We start from the raw sequence: 18,206 nt of genomic DNA on the forward strand, positions 1-18,206 counted from the left end.
GTGTGTGTGTGTGTGTGTGTGTGTGTGTGTGTGTGTGTGTGTGTGTGGTGTGTGTGTGTGTGTGTGTGTGTGTGTGTGTGTGTGTGTGTGTGTGTGTATGTGTGTGTGTGTGTGTGTTTATGTGTGTGTGTGTGTTGTGCTCACACATTGAGCATTCATGGGGGCGATATGCGTGTGTGTCTCAGTGAGAAAGGGGAAGGTAAGTGCTCTTCACCCCTGGGGGAACTGCAATTCGCCAGCTCCCATTTAATTATTTGCCGGTACTGCATTAGAGCGAGTGGAAAAAAACTGAATCCCTTCAAACCCTTAATGTGTTTTAGAGGGACCGCTGATGAATGTGGAGCGAAATGCCGACTGACCGGGCTTACGTTTGAAATCTGCCTATTCAGTATTCCCGGTGGGCCAAACGGCTGACTGCGGGGATGTTGGCACGGCCGTCCGCTCCGGATCCACCAGGAGTTTACACGCTTGATTGGCACGCAGACTGACAAATGAAGTCATCTTTCCCTATGATTAGCCCTCCGCCCCTCCCTCGCTCCATCCCTCCTTTCCTCTCCTCTCTTCTCTTCCACTTTGCTCTCTTCTTGTCGGCTTTCCACCGCTCAAAGATGTGCAGTGTCTCAATCTTCGCTCGCTGTGTCTGTGCTTGCCAAGCATAATGATTCGCCTCTTTGGAGAGGGCTTTAATGTGTCTGTGTGTGTGTGTGTGTGTGTGTTTGTGTGCCCGTGCGCACGTGTCTATGTGTGTGCATGTGCGCGTGTGTGTGTGTGTGTGTGTGTGCGCATGTGCCTGTGTGTGTGTATGTGTGTGTGTGTTTGGGTAAATACCTGTGTGTGTGTATTTGGCTTTATGTGTGTGTGTGTGTGTGTGTGTGTGTGTGTGTGTGTGTGTGTGTGTGTGCGTGTGCATGGTGTGTGTGTGTGTGTGTGTGTGTGTGTGTATACCTTGTGTGTATTCATCTGTGTGTGTGTGTGTAGTCCCTTGGCCTTGTCCTCCCTCCACCAGGACAGTCATCCTCATGAAACAATGATCCACCATGAAATCAGCCATTCAGAATGGTTTTACAGCCGTTAAATGAGGCTCGCCGTTGTTTGACTAGCGTGACAGTGTGAGTGGAAATTAAACCGAGACCTGCCGAAGAAATCCACACCGCAAAGAATCCTCTTCATTTTACGGTCAACATTATCTAACTGTTTTTTCATTGCGCACAGATACTCACATCACTTCTTCATAGTCAGAAGGCAGAAATTTAGATGAGGCCATCCTTAAAAATATGCTCATTTGCTGTAACCGAACTGATTTTTTTATTTTTTGCCGACTCGCCAACTTTTGAAATATTGTTGAACTGTAGAAATGAAATATTGTTTTTCGTCTCAAACCTCCCAAGTTGAGTTTGATCCCATCTTTGTCTGCTCTTTACCAAAATAAATAAAAAGAGAAAATAATATGATAAAAATGAGTTTGTCATCGCAAAACCTCCTTACCCAATAGAAACAGGAAGAGCATTGCGAGCATACCAAAGCAGAATCTTGAATTTTGTCATAAAAGAGAGAACCTAGCAGCATATGTCTGGATAGGTGCACTCACCTAGCCACCACCGTCAGGGGTGTAGTGGTGAAATAAGAGGTTGGTAAACCATGAATCACAGTAATGCACGGATTTTTTGGCACTCAGAACCTGTTTGATAGTGGGGGAGGTTATTTTCCAATGTTTATAACAATACCAGTGGATTAAATGGTTCCTAGGGTTAGTGTTGGTGAGTGTACATATTGAGATTGCAGATAATACGGTGTGAATTTGAATGTTAAAAGTTGCAATTTGGTGAATAAACTCTTTTGAGAGGTGGATCAACTGTATTTCTGAAATTTCAGAGGTGGATAAACGGCGTGTACTGGCGTTTAGCCTCCACTGCAACACTGACCGCCGTGTCCAAAATGATGTCTTGGTTTGGTGGTGCTGTAGAACAAATGACCAACCTACCAACTCTTTTCTATTATTATTATTATTTGGATGTTACGGAAAACAAATGTATTTAAGGATGACCTAAAAACCTATTCAGACCAAACTGAATGCAGTGAGGAGGCGACCGTTCTGTGTTCTCTGTGGAACACAGCAACGCCTCAACCACACACACACACACACACACACACACACACACACACACAAACACATGCACATAAATGTCCACACATGTTCACACATATAGTTCAGTCAGGACCACTTTCATCTACAAAAATAGCAATTTATTACAACATGAAGGAGTATGCTTCTCACAATTAATTATTTTGCTTTGAAGCGCTCTAAGCAAGCAACGGGAATGGAAGGGGAACCTCCAAAGAACCTTCTTCTTCCTCCCTCTGAGGTTGGACTTACTGAATCAGCTTACATGTCAGCTGATGGCTGAAAGTATCCTGACTTCCTGTGGCCTTTCTGAACTAATGCTTATTGTTATGTGTACACAGAGACTCACTCATGCACACACTTAGACACTTGCACATACATGCGCGCGTACACACACACACACACACACACACATACACACACACACACCACGCATTGAAGCAGAGACGTACTGGTGTGCCGTATCCATTTGTCTTCACACTGCTGCCTCTGGTCATGGCCTTGGCATGGTTGCTGAGTTTCTCCCTGTGCAGTGGAGCTTGGCCTCTGTGTTGTCTCGCACAGGGAACCACTCACACACACAGACACACACACACACACACACACAGACACACAGACACACACACACGCACACACACACACACACACACACACACACACACACACACACACACACACACACACACACACACACACACACACACACACACACACACACACAAACACACATCGCCCACATGTGCCCTGTCACATACATAATCACAACACCACCACACACACATACACACACACACACACACACACCAATGTAAACACTGTCCAGCCTACTGAGGCTGGTGAGTGTCTTGTTTCCTAACTAGTGATGGCTGTAATAGTCCCTCTCTGTCCCCCTCCTCTGGTCTCCGAGGCCTGCTGTCCTGTCAGGGCCAGAGTCCTTCCCGCACCCACAGCGGCTGGTGCCCGGGACATGGAAAAGCTGCAGAGTGTCTTTGTGGCCATGACATCATGTGGAGAGCACCCCAACCCACCCACCCACCCCCCCTCCCATCCCCTCCCTCGGTTCCCAGCACATGGTCTGCTGAAGCCATTCACAGAGAGAGAGAGAGAGAGAGAGAGAGAGAGAGAGAGAGAGAAAGAGAGAGAGAGAGAGGGGACTCTTTAAGCAGAACCTTGAGATACTGCTGACGGAGATCAGTCACTGCACTGAATGGGCACCAGTCAGTGGCTAATCATGCCCTGGCCACAGGAATGCACGCTCCCTGCGCCTGGACCAGCCCAGAGCGGCTTGTTTTTCTTGGTGCCTTTCGGCTCCAGCTCGCGTCATCTCTGTTTGTGAGGTGAGGTGTGGTGTGGTGCGCGGCGTTTTAGCGAAGACTGAGCGCTACGGTCTGTCGGTGGCGTCTGTCTGTTTGGTTCACTTAGAGACCCAGGCTGTCACAGTGTGTGGGTATGTGGGTGAGCATTTGTGTGTGTGTGTGTTTGTGTGTGTGAGAGTGTGTGTGTGTGTGTCCTTGAGACACCGACACTGACAGAAGCACATAATACATCTCGACAGTGCAGCCCAAATGTGACCATGCTGACATCTGTTGCCATGGGACTATGTGGTGATCACATGGTTGCCACGGTGACCATCATTTTCCTCCATATCTTCTCATACAGCCAGAACCTCCATCCATGTAGACATCTGTAGCCCCTGCAGCATGGAAAACCCTTGGCCTAAACAGCAGGCGTGTAAATGTTTTCTTTTGTTTGTTTGTTTTAATCAGCCACCTGAATGATGCTACTTAGCCTAGCACACACAGCTGGAGGTGGTAAAAGAAACCAAGCAGTTTAGTGTATGGGTTGGGACTGAAGAATAAATTAGAAATGTCTTTGTGACTTTCTGATTCTGGAATTTTCCACCCACTGGCAGCTGGGTTGTCTAGCCAACAAGAATGTGGATGCCTGGGCCTGGACAGACGCAGAGACAGGAAGGTATTTAAGGGGTGGAAGAGGGGGAGAGGAAGATGGAGAGAGAACGCTGGGTAGAGAAATGGACTGGTCAAGAAGAGAGAGAAAGAGGAGAGGAGTGAGGGGAGTATCAGCGGGGAGCGAACGGGTTCCGGGCCTGACGAGGCCATCAGTCAGAACCCTCATTAGCAGCCCAGCAGCCCAGCGAGAGACCGACCCGCCAGATGGCTCTTGGGCCTGGAGACGGACCCCGCTAGCCACACTCAAATATTGTTCCACTGCTAGAAGTGGGGGAAAAGTGCTCCTCTTGTTTAGTCGTAATGGCCATCTAGTGTGTGTCCTCATTGCAGAAGCATTTTTGGTGTTTTTGTTCTTTTTGCTCAGAACGCAGCAGACTCTTTCTCTTCTTTCATCGGCCTCACGCCAGGCCACTTAGGACTCCCCACATGGCCCCACCTCACCCTGCCACCAGCTGTGGCCTGATCTCCCTCTCTCTCACTCTCTCTCTCTCTCTCTCTCTCTTATTCCCATTCTCTTCCTCTTCTTTGAACCCTCTTTCTTCATTTCTCTTTCTTCGTCTTTCTTTCTCTCTCTCTCTCTCTTGTTGGTTTTGAGCATTTCTGCCATTTTTTTTTTTTTTTTTTCAAAGTATTTTGCACATAATGACTACCTTTCCATGCACACCATATTCCGGTTTTATTCGGAATAATGACAGTATTCCGATCGTCTGTGAGTCATGTAAACGCCTTGTTCCCGCTGCCATAACCCGATTAAGCTCATATTCCGTTTACTAAAAACCCTAGCACCCCTGGCACTTACCTCTTTGCACTGTGGCTTGTAAACACATTAGCCAAAAAATGCCAATTCTGTCTGCGCATGTGCATGCAAGGAATTTTGGTAGCACATAACAAATGTGGTAAAAAGTGTGGCAAAAAGTTTTCTAGTGAAGATGAAGTCAATTTCTGTATTGAAACCTGAAAGTTTAAATGTCATGGAATTTATCAATGGGTGAAATCATCGTAATGCTCAAATTAGCAGGTTTTGTGTGCGCTGCTGACAGATGAAGAATAGACTAGCCATAGAATACAATAGCCATATTCACCAATTTTGTGGTCATGAATGAAATTCGGGAACAGAGACCGTTGAGACATCATGACGCAGATAGTACTTCTGCTGTGCGCCACTGGTTTATTCAGAATATGCTGTGTAAATGTTAACAGGAACATTTCTGTGTCTGCTGCCTTGTACGTCGGACGTAAGGAGCTTTTCGTAAGAAGACTCCTAATAGTCCAGATGATATGTGCCAAATTTGAGGTGAATCGTTCACTTTTTCATAAAGGCATGAAACTTGGTACACTTGTACAGTTTGGGGCCCTGAACATTTTCAGAGATGGAGCCATCGCGAAAACGCCTCAAGTGTACCAAGTTTTACGCTTTTATGAAAAAGTGAACGATTTTTTCACATATCACCTGGACTATAAGTGATAGTTAGGGAACCACGACTATAAAGGTAAACAACTTTGGTTATACCTTTGGAGTCTTCGTAGCTCGCTAAGAGTGAACGTTATCGGGAAACCGGCCCCAGTACTATCAGTATGGCTTTTTCAAACTACATACTTATATTTGTTCAAAACGCATTTAATTTAAACAAAACACACTTACAAATCTTAAACAAAACATCTAACAATCTAAAGAAATACACTTCACGCTTTAAGCTATTTTTTTTTTAAGTCTAAGCAAAAACACTTTCAGTCTTAAGTGTTCCACACAGGAACAGATCATGCAAATTTTTTGCATACTATTAGACTTTCCACGGTTCACGTTTCTACAGGGTTTGTCGGTTCTCTGTACATTGTAATAAAAGTATCATTTTTTCAAAACCTCAAATCTTTCTGTGTCTCTCTCAAAGTGACTAGTGACTCCATTCTGGTTTCGAACGTGGTGCAACGGAGTAACAGCAGCACACACACACACGCGCTCCACGCTCCGCCAGCCCACATCAAAGCGCTGCCTCGTCACAGCCGCCGTCGATCACAGAGCCCCGTCTGCTGCATCCGACATCCGCCCGCCATCTTGCCTCCCACAGCTGCCTCCTCTGCACCGTGGGCCAGCAGCCACTTTTGCAGACGAGACCGATTGTCTATTCAAGTTCATTTCGGGTAATATAGCGTATTTAACACGAAGGTGCTAAAGTGCCTAGCAAAATAACGCTGAATATTTGAACTGGCACAGTGCGGTGCATAGGACTCAAAGGTGTAAAGGCCACGTAAGTGGCACAGCTGAAAGCAAGCACATCAAAAAACGTAAAATAAAATAGACTGAGGGGAGGAGGAGGGTGAGAGAGAGAGAGCGAGAGAGAGTGAGGGAGGAACACCTGATGTACTGTACGCCTCTCTTCTGTTCTTTTTTTTGGTATTTTTTTTTCTGGGTTCACCCACATCACACCATCAACCTGGGTAAACCGCCAGAACCAAGCCACCGCGACTGATTGGGAAGCAATAAGGTGTCTGTGTGAGGGGAGAGCTGTGGAGAAACGAGACATTTCCTGTCCTGTGATGTGCAGTATTTACCATGCATCACAGGGCCTGTCATAAACCCAGCTTTCTGCAGACTTTGCTCAAAGCAAGGGCTGAAAACTGTGCACTGATCAAAGGCAGACGCATGGTGTTGGAGAGGGACTCTGAATAGCTGTATATGACCACACATCCATACAAGACACATGTGCCTACATATGCACATTCTTATCTAACAGCTCTATGACTTGTAAGGCTTGCATTAGCCATATCTTTTGATGTTGGTGCATATAGTTAGATAGGCACATAGAATACATATACTGTAGATACATATCACTGGATATTGTAAAACATATGGTGCATTGTTCATTGCGACTCAGGGTGCACAATGCATACAGCAACGTATTGTTTTCAGTCTGGTTTGTCCATCTGTCTGTGCAGGATTGCACTTCATTTTACTGGCCTGATTTCCATGAAACTTGGTGGAATGGTGTAGCATACTGTAGTCCGAGGATGAACCCACGTGTATTTATAGCAATTTAGTTTCACTTTTGCTACTGCTGCAACATATGGCATTCACGCCTGGTTTGCCCGCCGGTGTTCAAAGCAAATAAATGCATTTCTTTGCAGTCTCACCCAAAACATTTCATGAATTAGCACATAGGTGTTCTCATTACATGGACTTCATGAATGAATGCAACTGTGTATCTTTTTTTTTTTTTTTATCAAACCGATAAACCGATAAATGTGATGTATATCTTATGATTATTATTGGATAATGCTAGTGTCGATATAGAAAAGCAAATAACACACTGACATTTCAGGTTACACTCAGTGCCTCTGTAGTTGGTGGAAATGGCACATTTTATTTGTCTGCCCGAGTCGGTTGCGAAGTGGTTTTCCTAAACCACAAATACACTTATTCTGTGTTTGCAGTTGTCGGAATGATGTTACATCCTTGTAAAAAAGCACAACCTGGTTGTGTTCCAGTTGTCAACAAGTCATGACAACAAAATGCTACAGTTTGTTAGCAGTTGTCTTTTAGCATTTGTTAACAGATATAGCAATGCCAGTTTGTAATGAAGCAATGCACAGTATTTTATGCAAACAAATGTCATAGCAAAATAGCGACAGATAGATGTTGGGCATTTTGGTTTCTACGACTGATTTAATGACAACCACTCCGAACAGAACTGCTAATAAACAGGGCACATCTACGGCTCTTATTACTGTTATTGACCTTAGTCATCTTGGAAATTCAAACTCGGTAGTTCGGTAGAACACGCAGAGTTCAAACGAGCCGACAAGTTAAGATACAACTTCAAGGAGAGTTCCATTTGCAACTTCCTGTTAGTCATACTGACCTCTCATTTAGCTTTGAACTTGGTGCTCAATTGTATCAGCACTATCTTATCTTCCCGAAGCATCTCACACCATTTTTTCTGTGATTGTTGTCTCACAGTAAGTGTGTTATCATCCACCCACCTTCCTTAGTGAGGCGCCTCAGTCTGGTTTCAAGTCTGTGAACTCAACGTTACCGTTACGTTTCCACAGCCTCCCGTGCTCACAGTGAAGCAGACAGACTGATACTACGCGGTCCTGTCTTCCAGTGTAGTGGGATTTAGCAGGAAATGTGTGTGAGGATGTGTGTGTGACGGTATAAACAGCCAATTGGAAGTTGAGGTAGACCGATGGCCTCTTGCGGTGGGGAGCTGTGTGAAGAATTGTTTGCCTGCCGCAACATCAGCCAAGCTGTGTGTGTGTGTGTGTGTGTGTGTGTGTGTGTGTGTGTGTGTGTGTGTGTGTGTCTGCCTATGAGATGTGGTAATTTGTGTGTCTGTAAGAATATTGCAAAAGGAATCAATAGGTGGATTTGTATTCTGTCCCTCTGTGTGTGCACAGCTCACAGAGTTGTCCACACATCTCTGGAGCAGGTAGAGATAGATAGATAGATAGATACTTTTATTGATCCCCAAGGGGAAATTCAAGGTCCCAGTAGCTTAAAGACATCACACACAACATACACATACAGCATGAACAGGATGATAAAATAACAAATCTACATGAATATTATGGACAACAAAATATACTAAATCCACATGAACGTATTGCACTAGGGATGTATAAGCATGAGACAGGGCAGGAACTGACTGTGGTACAGTATGCATGGTGAGGTGCTCTACGAGGGTGTGTGTCATGGTGGTAGTGTGAATAAGTCCAACAGTCCAAAAACTATAGCAGTGCAAGGATAACGTTTAAAAAGAAAACACATGGGCATTATAAGGGAATAAAGTAAATAGCAGGAAAGACACAAATCAACAGTCAATATTAGAGTCAGTATTAGTAATAATTGAGTACCATGTACCATGTCTACCTTCATCCCATGTTTTATGGATCACACCATGCTACTTACATGAACACACATACGCTCTCACACACACACACACACACACACACACATCCTCTCTCTCTTTTTCTCTCTCCCAATCTCACACATACAGTATGTACACACATATGTACGCTTTTGTGCACATAAACACACACACACACACACACACACACACACACACACTGATTACACTCCGCCATTGACCCCGAGTAAAACTCAACCTTTTACTCTCAACACCTTTTAATGTGTATTAACATACAGTCATAAAAAGCCACAAAGAAACTATTTAGACTACAAAAGACACAGACCAACCCAAACTCTTAGGCAGAGAGGTGGCGAGAGCAGCAGGTCCCCAAGCAGTCCTGGCAAAGGAGCTTGTCTAGTCATCACTTCTTAACCTCGGCCAGGTGGACCTCACTGATGCCTTCAGATGTAGTTGCCAGTAATAGGCAAGGTGCAAAAAACCGAGACAGGATGCACAGCCGTAACACATACGTGTTTCACACGGTTCTCACTCTCTCTCTCTCACACACACACACACACAAACATAAACACACATTGTTTCTTCTCTTTCTGTGTCTCTCTCTCTCTCACACACACACACACACACACACACACACACACTGACAGTACAGATGTGTCTGTGTGCCGCGTTTAGCTTGGCCCAGGCCGTGTTTGGTCCTCAGCCCATCATCTCATGGGCCTCCCAGGCCCTTCTCATAACAGATGCGACACGTCTCTCAGCATAAACAACTACCTCACCGCGCACTGAGATAAATAAGCTGCTTTGTCCATTGTGCTCCGGAGGAACAATGCGCGCTGGCACTGCACTGGCCTCAGATCGCAGGGGCAGGAACTCCCTTTGATCTCCGCACTGACCCAGCGCCCAGCTGCCCAACTCTCCTCTGGCCCGAGAAACATGCCACAAGAAACCCTGTGTGCACCGCGGCTCTGGGCGAAAAAACGGAAGGCAGCGGCTCGCTTGCCACGCTTGCCGTGATGGAGAGCTGTCTAACCAGACGTGATTTTGCATTGAAAGCATCTTTTAAGAAAGCCATTATGATGTTAGTACAACTTGTGACGGAAGCTAGCAGGCTGACGGTAGAAAGTTGTCTGACAGACACCACGCGTACCAGACCAGGTGCATAGAATAAACGCCTACAATTCAAACACTGGGGAAGTAGCTCCGGTTATGAGTTCATGTGCTTATAGGGCAAAAGTCTGTAAAACTGTCCACAGTGGCCTGAACTAGTCATTTTAAAGAAGGGAAGGAAATGGGAGAATGTATGTCTCACTACTACCTCTCACACACGGACACACACACACACACACACACACACACAGACACACACACACACACACACTCACACACAAGAATCTCCAAAGCACCACCTCACAAGCACACAGATCAAATTCACATAATTACGCACACAAATACACACCGATTTGTCATTTGTGCTGTGATAATATCAGGGGAATCAGTGTGAAGTTGCAGCAGCAGCAGCGGTGGCTTAGAGCAGCAGAGGGCCGTGCGCTCCCCCCGCTCACTGTGGTATATGTCTGGGATTCATGCCCAGACCAGCCATGATAGATGACTCGCTGTGACCTGAATGCCTACGCCTTTCAAAACACGTACAGGCGGCTCGTCCAACAAAAACAGGTTCGCCGGAGCCCAGCTCGGCACAGCACAACACAATAACACACGCCCTGCTACGTTACAAGCTGTGAATTGTTATCAATCAATAGCCTTTTTCAGTGTCAGTGATTTGGAATTAGATATCGATCTTTACACAGGAAGTATACGCAACCATCATCAGGCATAGCTGGTATTAATGCTATTTATAAGATTTGTGAGTGGGGCACTTTCAGCTACAGTCAAAGTATGGAGACCAATAAGGAGAGGGAGGGAGGGAGGGAGAGAGAGAGAGAGAGAGAGAGAGAGAGAGATAGAGTATAATTTCAGAAAGGCCAAGGAAGTGACCTTCGACTGGGTCTGAGCTCTGCCTGGGGTCACTGTACCTTTGACAGCTGGACAGCTGGTTCTTGGCTGCTGTGGTGTTCCAGAAGTGTCAGTGTGTGTGTGGGTGTGTGGGTGAGAGAGAGAGAGAGCGAGAGTTTGTGTATGTTTGAGAGAGAGAGAGAGAGAGAGAGAGAGAGAGAGAGAGAGAGAGAGAGAGAGAGGGGGGAAGAGAAAAGGTGTGCGTGACAGTAACATCCTGGGTCAGCAAAAGCCAGAGGTGTGTGTGTGAGAGTGTGTGTGTGTGTGTTTGTGTATCTGCTTGCGTGTTTGTGTGTGTGTGTGTGTGCATATATATGTGTGTGCGTGCATCGGCGTGGCCGTGTGTGTGGGTACTCAGTTTAATCTCCCGTAATCCACTGTTTGGGCAGAGAGGAGCGCACCCCCGAGGCCTTCAGAGAGACCTAATACACTTCGATCGGCCTGATTTACCACCACCTGCCCACTGACAGGTGAAGGAGAACGGGGGGAAGAGGAGGACACAAAGAAGAGTGGAGAGAGAGAGAGAGAGAGAGAGAGAGAGAGAGAGAGAGAGAGAGAATAAGGACACACACAGAGAGAGAGCAAGAGAGTATGAGAGAGTCACACAGGAAAAAGAGAGACTTCAAGGGAGAGAGAGAGAGAGAAAGAGAGTGGGACACTGAGAGAGAGGGAGAGAAGGAGAGTTTGAGAGAGGGAGGAGGAGAGTGAGAGAGTAAGAGAAAGTGAGAGAGAAGGGAAATAGCGGGAGCACCTGTGAGAGCTCTGAATTCTGCCGGGGTTGGCCAGCGGGGCGCTGATGTCAGCAGGATGACGGAGTTGTGGAGGAGAGGAGAGTGGGGGGAGGAGGGAGGGAGGGATGGAGGGAGAGAAGGAGAGGGAGAGGGGGAGGGAGGTGGATTTGGCAGATTTATGTGTGATTGGCTGTAATGACGTTTGGAGAGCTGTCCGTTATACAAGGCATGAAGATGTTTAGGGCCAGCCTGACAGTCATTTGTCTGTGTGTGCTTAATGTGTGTACATGCGTGTGTGTCAGTGTCAACATTGTGTGTGGGGCTTAAGTCACCTGACTTGACTCAAGTGTGAGTCAAAAAACTTGAGACTTTTTATAAAAGATTCAACTTTTACTTCTTGTATTAATTTCTCGAGTCTTTATTTAGCCTTGAGACAGAGGACTTAACTCAAGGCAACACGTTTAACAGTGGCAGCAGGGGTATAAGTGGGATAATGGACTCCGCAGCGTTTGGTAGTCACAAGTTAATGCACTTCAAGGTGTAACTCCATTTAACATTATGGCTGCATTACCCCTAATGTGCATTAATGTGTTGTCCATTATACCATACTCAATGCATAGATGCTAATGTCAGTATGGAAACAGAATGCTTTATGTATTTCCTGTAGTAATTGCTTGACACATGTTAAAGGAGTATGCATAATCTCTTACAGTAATACCAAACTCTCAAGTTATTCTTCTTTAGTTTGAACTTGAGTAACCCATCACGTACCAGGGCAAATCACCTCACCTCACCTCACCTCACCTCACCTCACCTCATCTCACCTCTCTCTCTCTCTCTCTCTCTCTCTCTCTCTCTCTCTCTCTCTCTGTCTCAGTGTGTTTTGAGAGACAGCCCAATAAATCCAATAAAAGGAAGATATATTAAAGTCTCTTTGTTACCATCTTGTCTTCTTTTTCTGTCTTTACCTGTCCGCCCCCCCCCCCCTCACTCCCTCTGTGCCTCTCTCTCTGTTGTCCTTTGAATCTGTGGATAAAATGTGAATCCAACAGGGTGTCTAAACTGGTATCATGTATCGTGTATTTCAGTGGTGCCTTGGCTTCATGACTGATTAAATCTCTCTCTCTCTCTCTCTCTCTCTCTCTCTCTCTCTCTCTCTCTCCCTCTCTCTCTCTCCCTCCCCAGGCCATCAGGAGACCCCAGGCGTGTCCGGCGGTGAGGTCCTCCCGGGCCGCTACCCGGGGCCGTTCAGCCCCAAGCAGCCCCCCGTGGTGCGGGTGAAGGGGGCCGCCCCCCCTGCCCCTCTGCCTGGCACTCTGCTCATGCTGCTCCTGCTGCTTCTCCTGGTGCCCCAGTGGACCGTGCTCTAACTCTAACACACACACACACACACACACACACAGATACACACATATAGCCCACACGCACGCACACACACACACACACACACTCACACACACACACTCACAAACATACTCTCTCACACACACACACACACATGCAGATACGAAGACACACACTCTCGTCTCTCGGCATCTCCGCTGAGGTGGAGTGAGATGTTGGGGGGTGAGATCCCGCAGGTGGTGGACTGGACTGAGACAGGAGGCCCGAGCGTTGGCGTGGAGTTGTGTTTTATTTCGTTTTTTTTTTCTTCTCCTCCTTATTGTCTTTGTTTGTTTTCGTCAGTGCTTTGGCTACGTGTGTGTGTGTGTGCGTGCGCGCGTGCAGCGTGCTCGGGCGGATACTCACTTAACCTGCTGCTTAATCTGGCCTGCTCCTGGTTGGCTTGTGACCGGCGGCCATCTCTTTCCTGGGGGGGTTGAGGCAGCTCCCTCTCTCTCTCTTCCTCTTCCCCTCGCTCTCTCTCTATTCTTTCTCTCTCTCTATCTATTTCTCTCTCTCTGCTTTAAGCACTACGCATAGCACTCACTCCTGATCCTCTGCCCTGGTGAGAAAAAGACGTACTGTCAGGGCATGGACCGCTCTATCCCCTCACCCTATCTACACTACACACAAAAAAATGTGCTGCCTCTGCTCTACACACACGCGCACACACACTCACACACACACACACACACACACATACACACACACACACACACATGCACATACGGAGACATACACACACACAGAGAGACATTTATTTTCACATATACACACGCACACGTACACACACGACCGTACACACTTACTTTGCCTACAGTTTGCCTCTGTGAGCACTGAAAAACTGTCATTTGATTTTGACGTCGGCATTACCCTTTTTATTTACGTGTCTGTGTCCCCCCGTTTTAAGGCCAAGATCTTTGCACTGTCTTCCTTTTTTTGAAGTGTCAGCAGAAGTGACCGTTGGAAGTTAACTCTATGCATTGGAGCTCGTTTCATTTGCTCTGCCCGCAAGATAATGGAACGCATGAGAAATGGGTTAAATAATCACTCATCATCAGTTCTGGAAACGGGAGGTTATCTGGCCTCGCTCCCTGCGGTGGCTATGCATGCTTATTCAGCAGCCGAATGTTATCACTATTTCATGATGAGAAAGATTGCGCACGCAGGCACACACACGTACACACACGTAGACTCTCTCTCACAACACACACAGACTCTCGCATACACACGCGTAGATGGAACACACGCCCTGGAGGGATTGTCAGCAGACCTAATATCACGGTGAATTAGCATTCTCACAGTTTCTCAGAATCGCACACACACACACACGCACGCACACACAAAACCTTGCTCCTGTGCTTTCAGACACACTCCTGCATGGTTGTTTGCCATGCTTTTAAAACCTGAAACCTAAAGCTATCTTCTATACCCCTGCAATGAAACCCTGTACTGTTCCTGCACCCCCTGAAGTAAGAAGTGAACTTTATCGCCACTCTCTGACTGGATGGAGCTGAACGTTGAGATATTGCACTAAACAACATGAGTCACACTTAATCCTTCACAATTAAACAAGACACTAAGAAGAAAAAGCCACTTGCAGAAAATGAAATTCCAAGAAGTTTTAAAATTGAATATTAATAATTATGTGCATTTAATTACTAACATTTTGCCAAGTACGAGTCAGCAGTTTTTGTTTTAGGCCCACAGGTTAATAACCCTTCTTCTCTCTCCACACTGCATTTGACGAGTACGGTTTCTAATATCAAATGTTGCTAACCGAAGCTTCCGTTTGATGTAATGATGAACTCAAGTGACCGTTCTGAATGGCTGTCGTAAGCGTAAATTCTAGATCTGTGCGGTATAATTCTGGAATGACTTCCAAAGAAAATCTCACTCCTGTAAATGGTGACAGATAGACTGTAGCAGACTCTGTGGTGGACTTGGCCCAGATTTGCCTCAGGTCCCGGCCGCACGCAGTCCGCAGTCAGGTGCCGCCTGGGGTGTCTCATCTCTTCTTCAGCCAGTGTGAACAACGACAACAACAACAATGCAAGCAACATGTTGCGTCGGCCAGTGTATCGACATCCTTCCTTAACACAAAAACCAGGACTTTACGGTTTCATGTCATTCTCTGCGAATATTCAACAGGTTTTTTTTTTTTTTTTGGTTTGTTGTTTTGCATTTTTATTCTTGTTTCTAGAGGGAAACTACTCTGTCTTCACATAAGGTTCACCCTTTTCTTCTTGCTAGACGGGCAAATCCACACCCAGTTAGAACGGAAGCATTTAAAGCGTTTTGGTGTGGTTGACGCCATCCTCGCATCCTTTTCACAGAGTTTCTGTTGTGTGTATCGCAACGGAGGAGTAGCATAGCAGAGAGGCACAGAGGCATTTTCAAAGTGCCGTTTTCCAAACGACAAGAAAGGCAGCGAGGGAAGCCTCGCTGGATGCATAGCAATACATCTACATACTGTACATTTCTGCAGACTCTCTTTCAATGCTGTCATATCATAGTTCATGCCTTATACATTCATTACAATAGAGCTTCTGCCTTATCTATCAGAATGGATACATACTCTTATTTACATACCATGTGTTCGTCATAAAGAATCCATTAATCGGCTGTTAAGGGTCTCACAACGATGTTAATTCAGAAAAGTGTACATGGTACAGTATTTTTTCACCAGCTGTTGTATGTATTTTTATAATGCAGTGTGTCGTGTGAATATCCATGTCTTGAGTGTATACCTGTGTGATCTCCGTTGAGGTGAATGTCTGTGTGGGACGGTGGAGTTGATCAGGTGGTGGGGGTGGTGGTGGTGGTGGTGATGATGGCGGCGGCAACGGAGGCAGTGTTGGCTTTGCACAGTCCCCCCTCCTCCCCCCCATGTCTGTAACAAACTGGTTGAATGTAAGCATCGATGTGTGTATAAGCCTTTTGGTTCTCTCTCCGCGTCTGACACACAAGACACGGTGTGTGATCTGCTAAAAGGGCTTTGTACCTGGAGACTGTAATCCCTCAAGTCTTTGCTCTACACAGTGTCGACGAGGTTGGCGAGCTGGCCGCCGGGGCTCGTTCAGGCGCGCTACCCGCCAGCGGCCGCGATCAGCGAACTAGGCCACGCAGAACGACCCATCCAACTTCATCTCTCATTGTTGTCCTTAACTCGCATCGAATGCACAAAGAACACTTATTATAGCATGTGTAAAAATGTATATATTTTAAGTCACTCACTGTTTGTTATATGTTTTTGTTGTTGTTTTTTTTGTTTTGTTCTTTTGTTTGTTTCTTGCTTTCTTTTATATTGTAAAAGGTGAAGCGTGAGAGTAGATGACCTGGAGGTAAGGCTTTTTCACGGGTTGCTGTTTGTTTTTTTGCTGCCATTAGGTCCTATCAACAGAGCTTGACCCTCTTCATACTTTAATTTAGTGAGATCCCTATGAGAATTTTCCACACTTTATAAAATGCCACCGTCATAATTCTGAGGAAAGGGAGAACAGGCTCTTGTTCAAAACAATTTGTTCTGGGCCGGGTGCTGTCACTTGTGAGTTGTTGTCAAGTCGGCAAAATGAGTCTTAGCCAGAGACCGCAGTGTTAAGAGGATGTTTGCGAGACAGACGGAATCATTCTCTCTCTTTCCCTTTCTCTCTGTCTCTATCTCTTTCTCTCTCTCTCTCTCACTCTCTCTCTGTGTGTCTTAGTCTTTTCACCTCAGCCATGAAATCAGATGACTGACAACCTGCTCAGATTTTCCACCGCCAACTGTCATCTTGAATTACACAAAACCCATTTCTTCTGCAATTACCTGTGAGGCTTAAAGTCAGTGTTTTAATTAAAAATAATGAAGTACTGGGGGGGAGGGGGGCAGTAGTCATTCAAAGCTCGTCACCTTCATAGCCCTACTCTGAAACCCACACACACACACACACCTCTCTCCCCTCCTCACCCCTCTCCTCCGCTCACCTGGTGCCGGATTTTCCAATCGTTGAAACTCGTTTGGTTTGTGTAGTGACTTTTGCTGGAACACTGGTGTGTCGCAAATGTCACAAGAGGAGCTGCTTAAACAGCACCCCCCCTATCCCCCACCTCACCCCCCGTCCGCTCCTCCCTTCCAAAGCTGCCCGACTGACGGTCTGAATGACAGGGAGAGGATCTGACAGCCTCCCCATGGGGCCGATTGATAGCATATTGAGATGAGAGCCAGAGAAGGGAGGGTTAGCCAGATCAGTCACTGTGTGAGTCACTGCCCCCTCACAAACACACACACACCCCATGCTGATAGATGAGGACACTTACTGAGAAACATCCTCCTTGACCTCTAGTGACATAAGGTGTGAGAACAACTTTGGGATAGTCAAGACAGGTTGTCAACCCCCCCCCCCCCCCCCCCCTTCTCTCTTTCTCTCTCTCTCCCTCCCTCTTTCTCCTGCTCTCTGGCTCCAAGATTCCGTCATTAGTTAAAATAATTTCCCGGTGTTATGCTAAGACAACCCTTGTCTGGTGTTTGATGGTTTGTGCACTCATAAGTCTCACTAATCCCTTTCTGTTTATAAGGTACAGTGACTCATCATGTCATCAGGCAGGTATTTGCCAGGAGTGTTCCGCCCTGTACACCCACCCAATCACATATCAGTGGAAACATCTCGCGACCGTTAAAAAGCCTTACCCCAGCTGAAGTGTTTGCAAAAGTGGACGGTTTGCAATAGGTTTGGACCCAAGCTGTATTGGCAAGACATTATTTCTAGACATAATGGATATTTCAAATAAATCTATAAAGTTATGTCTCATTGTCTCATTCTTCTTTCACTTTTACGACGATCGACACCAGCCTGATTTTGGTCGTGTACACATAGTGCTTTGAGTACACAAACACATATTTATGGCTCTCGTTTGAATGGCAGACAAAGTGCGAGGTGTCAACAAGAAAAGCTCTCTTACAGTAAGCAATATGGCATGTAACACTGTGCTGATTCATCAGTGTTTGTGGCTAAGCTGCTAAGGTCTCGCCTATGGTGATAAATGACAAAACTGATTTTGCCTAGTTATCAAATTAGCTATAGTTAAGGCCAGCGCCCACGGGCAGCATCTGATGCACATTACAGTAACTTCTATAAAG

At 46.1% G+C, this 18,206-nt stretch overlaps 1 protein-coding gene across 1 annotated transcript in view; it reads left to right on the forward strand.

The window, feature by feature from the left end:
• gpc5c (glypican 5c) overlaps window positions 1–17,487 on the forward strand; it is a 164,161-nt gene extending 146,674 nt beyond the window's left edge. The window contains exon 9 of the mRNA XM_062522343.1: window positions 12,890–17,487. Within this exon, the coding sequence (XP_062378327.1) occupies window positions 12,890–13,074 (185 nt within the window). The 3' untranslated portion in view covers window positions 13,075–17,487. The remainder of the gene's footprint in view (window positions 1–12,889) is intronic.
• The last annotated feature ends 719 nt before the right edge of the window (window positions 17,488–18,206 follow it).

This window comes from Sardina pilchardus, chromosome 2 (assembly GCF_963854185.1).
Source record: "Sardina pilchardus chromosome 2, fSarPil1.1, whole genome shotgun sequence".
Lineage (NCBI taxonomy): Eukaryota > Metazoa > Chordata > Actinopteri > Clupeiformes > Clupeidae > Sardina > Sardina pilchardus.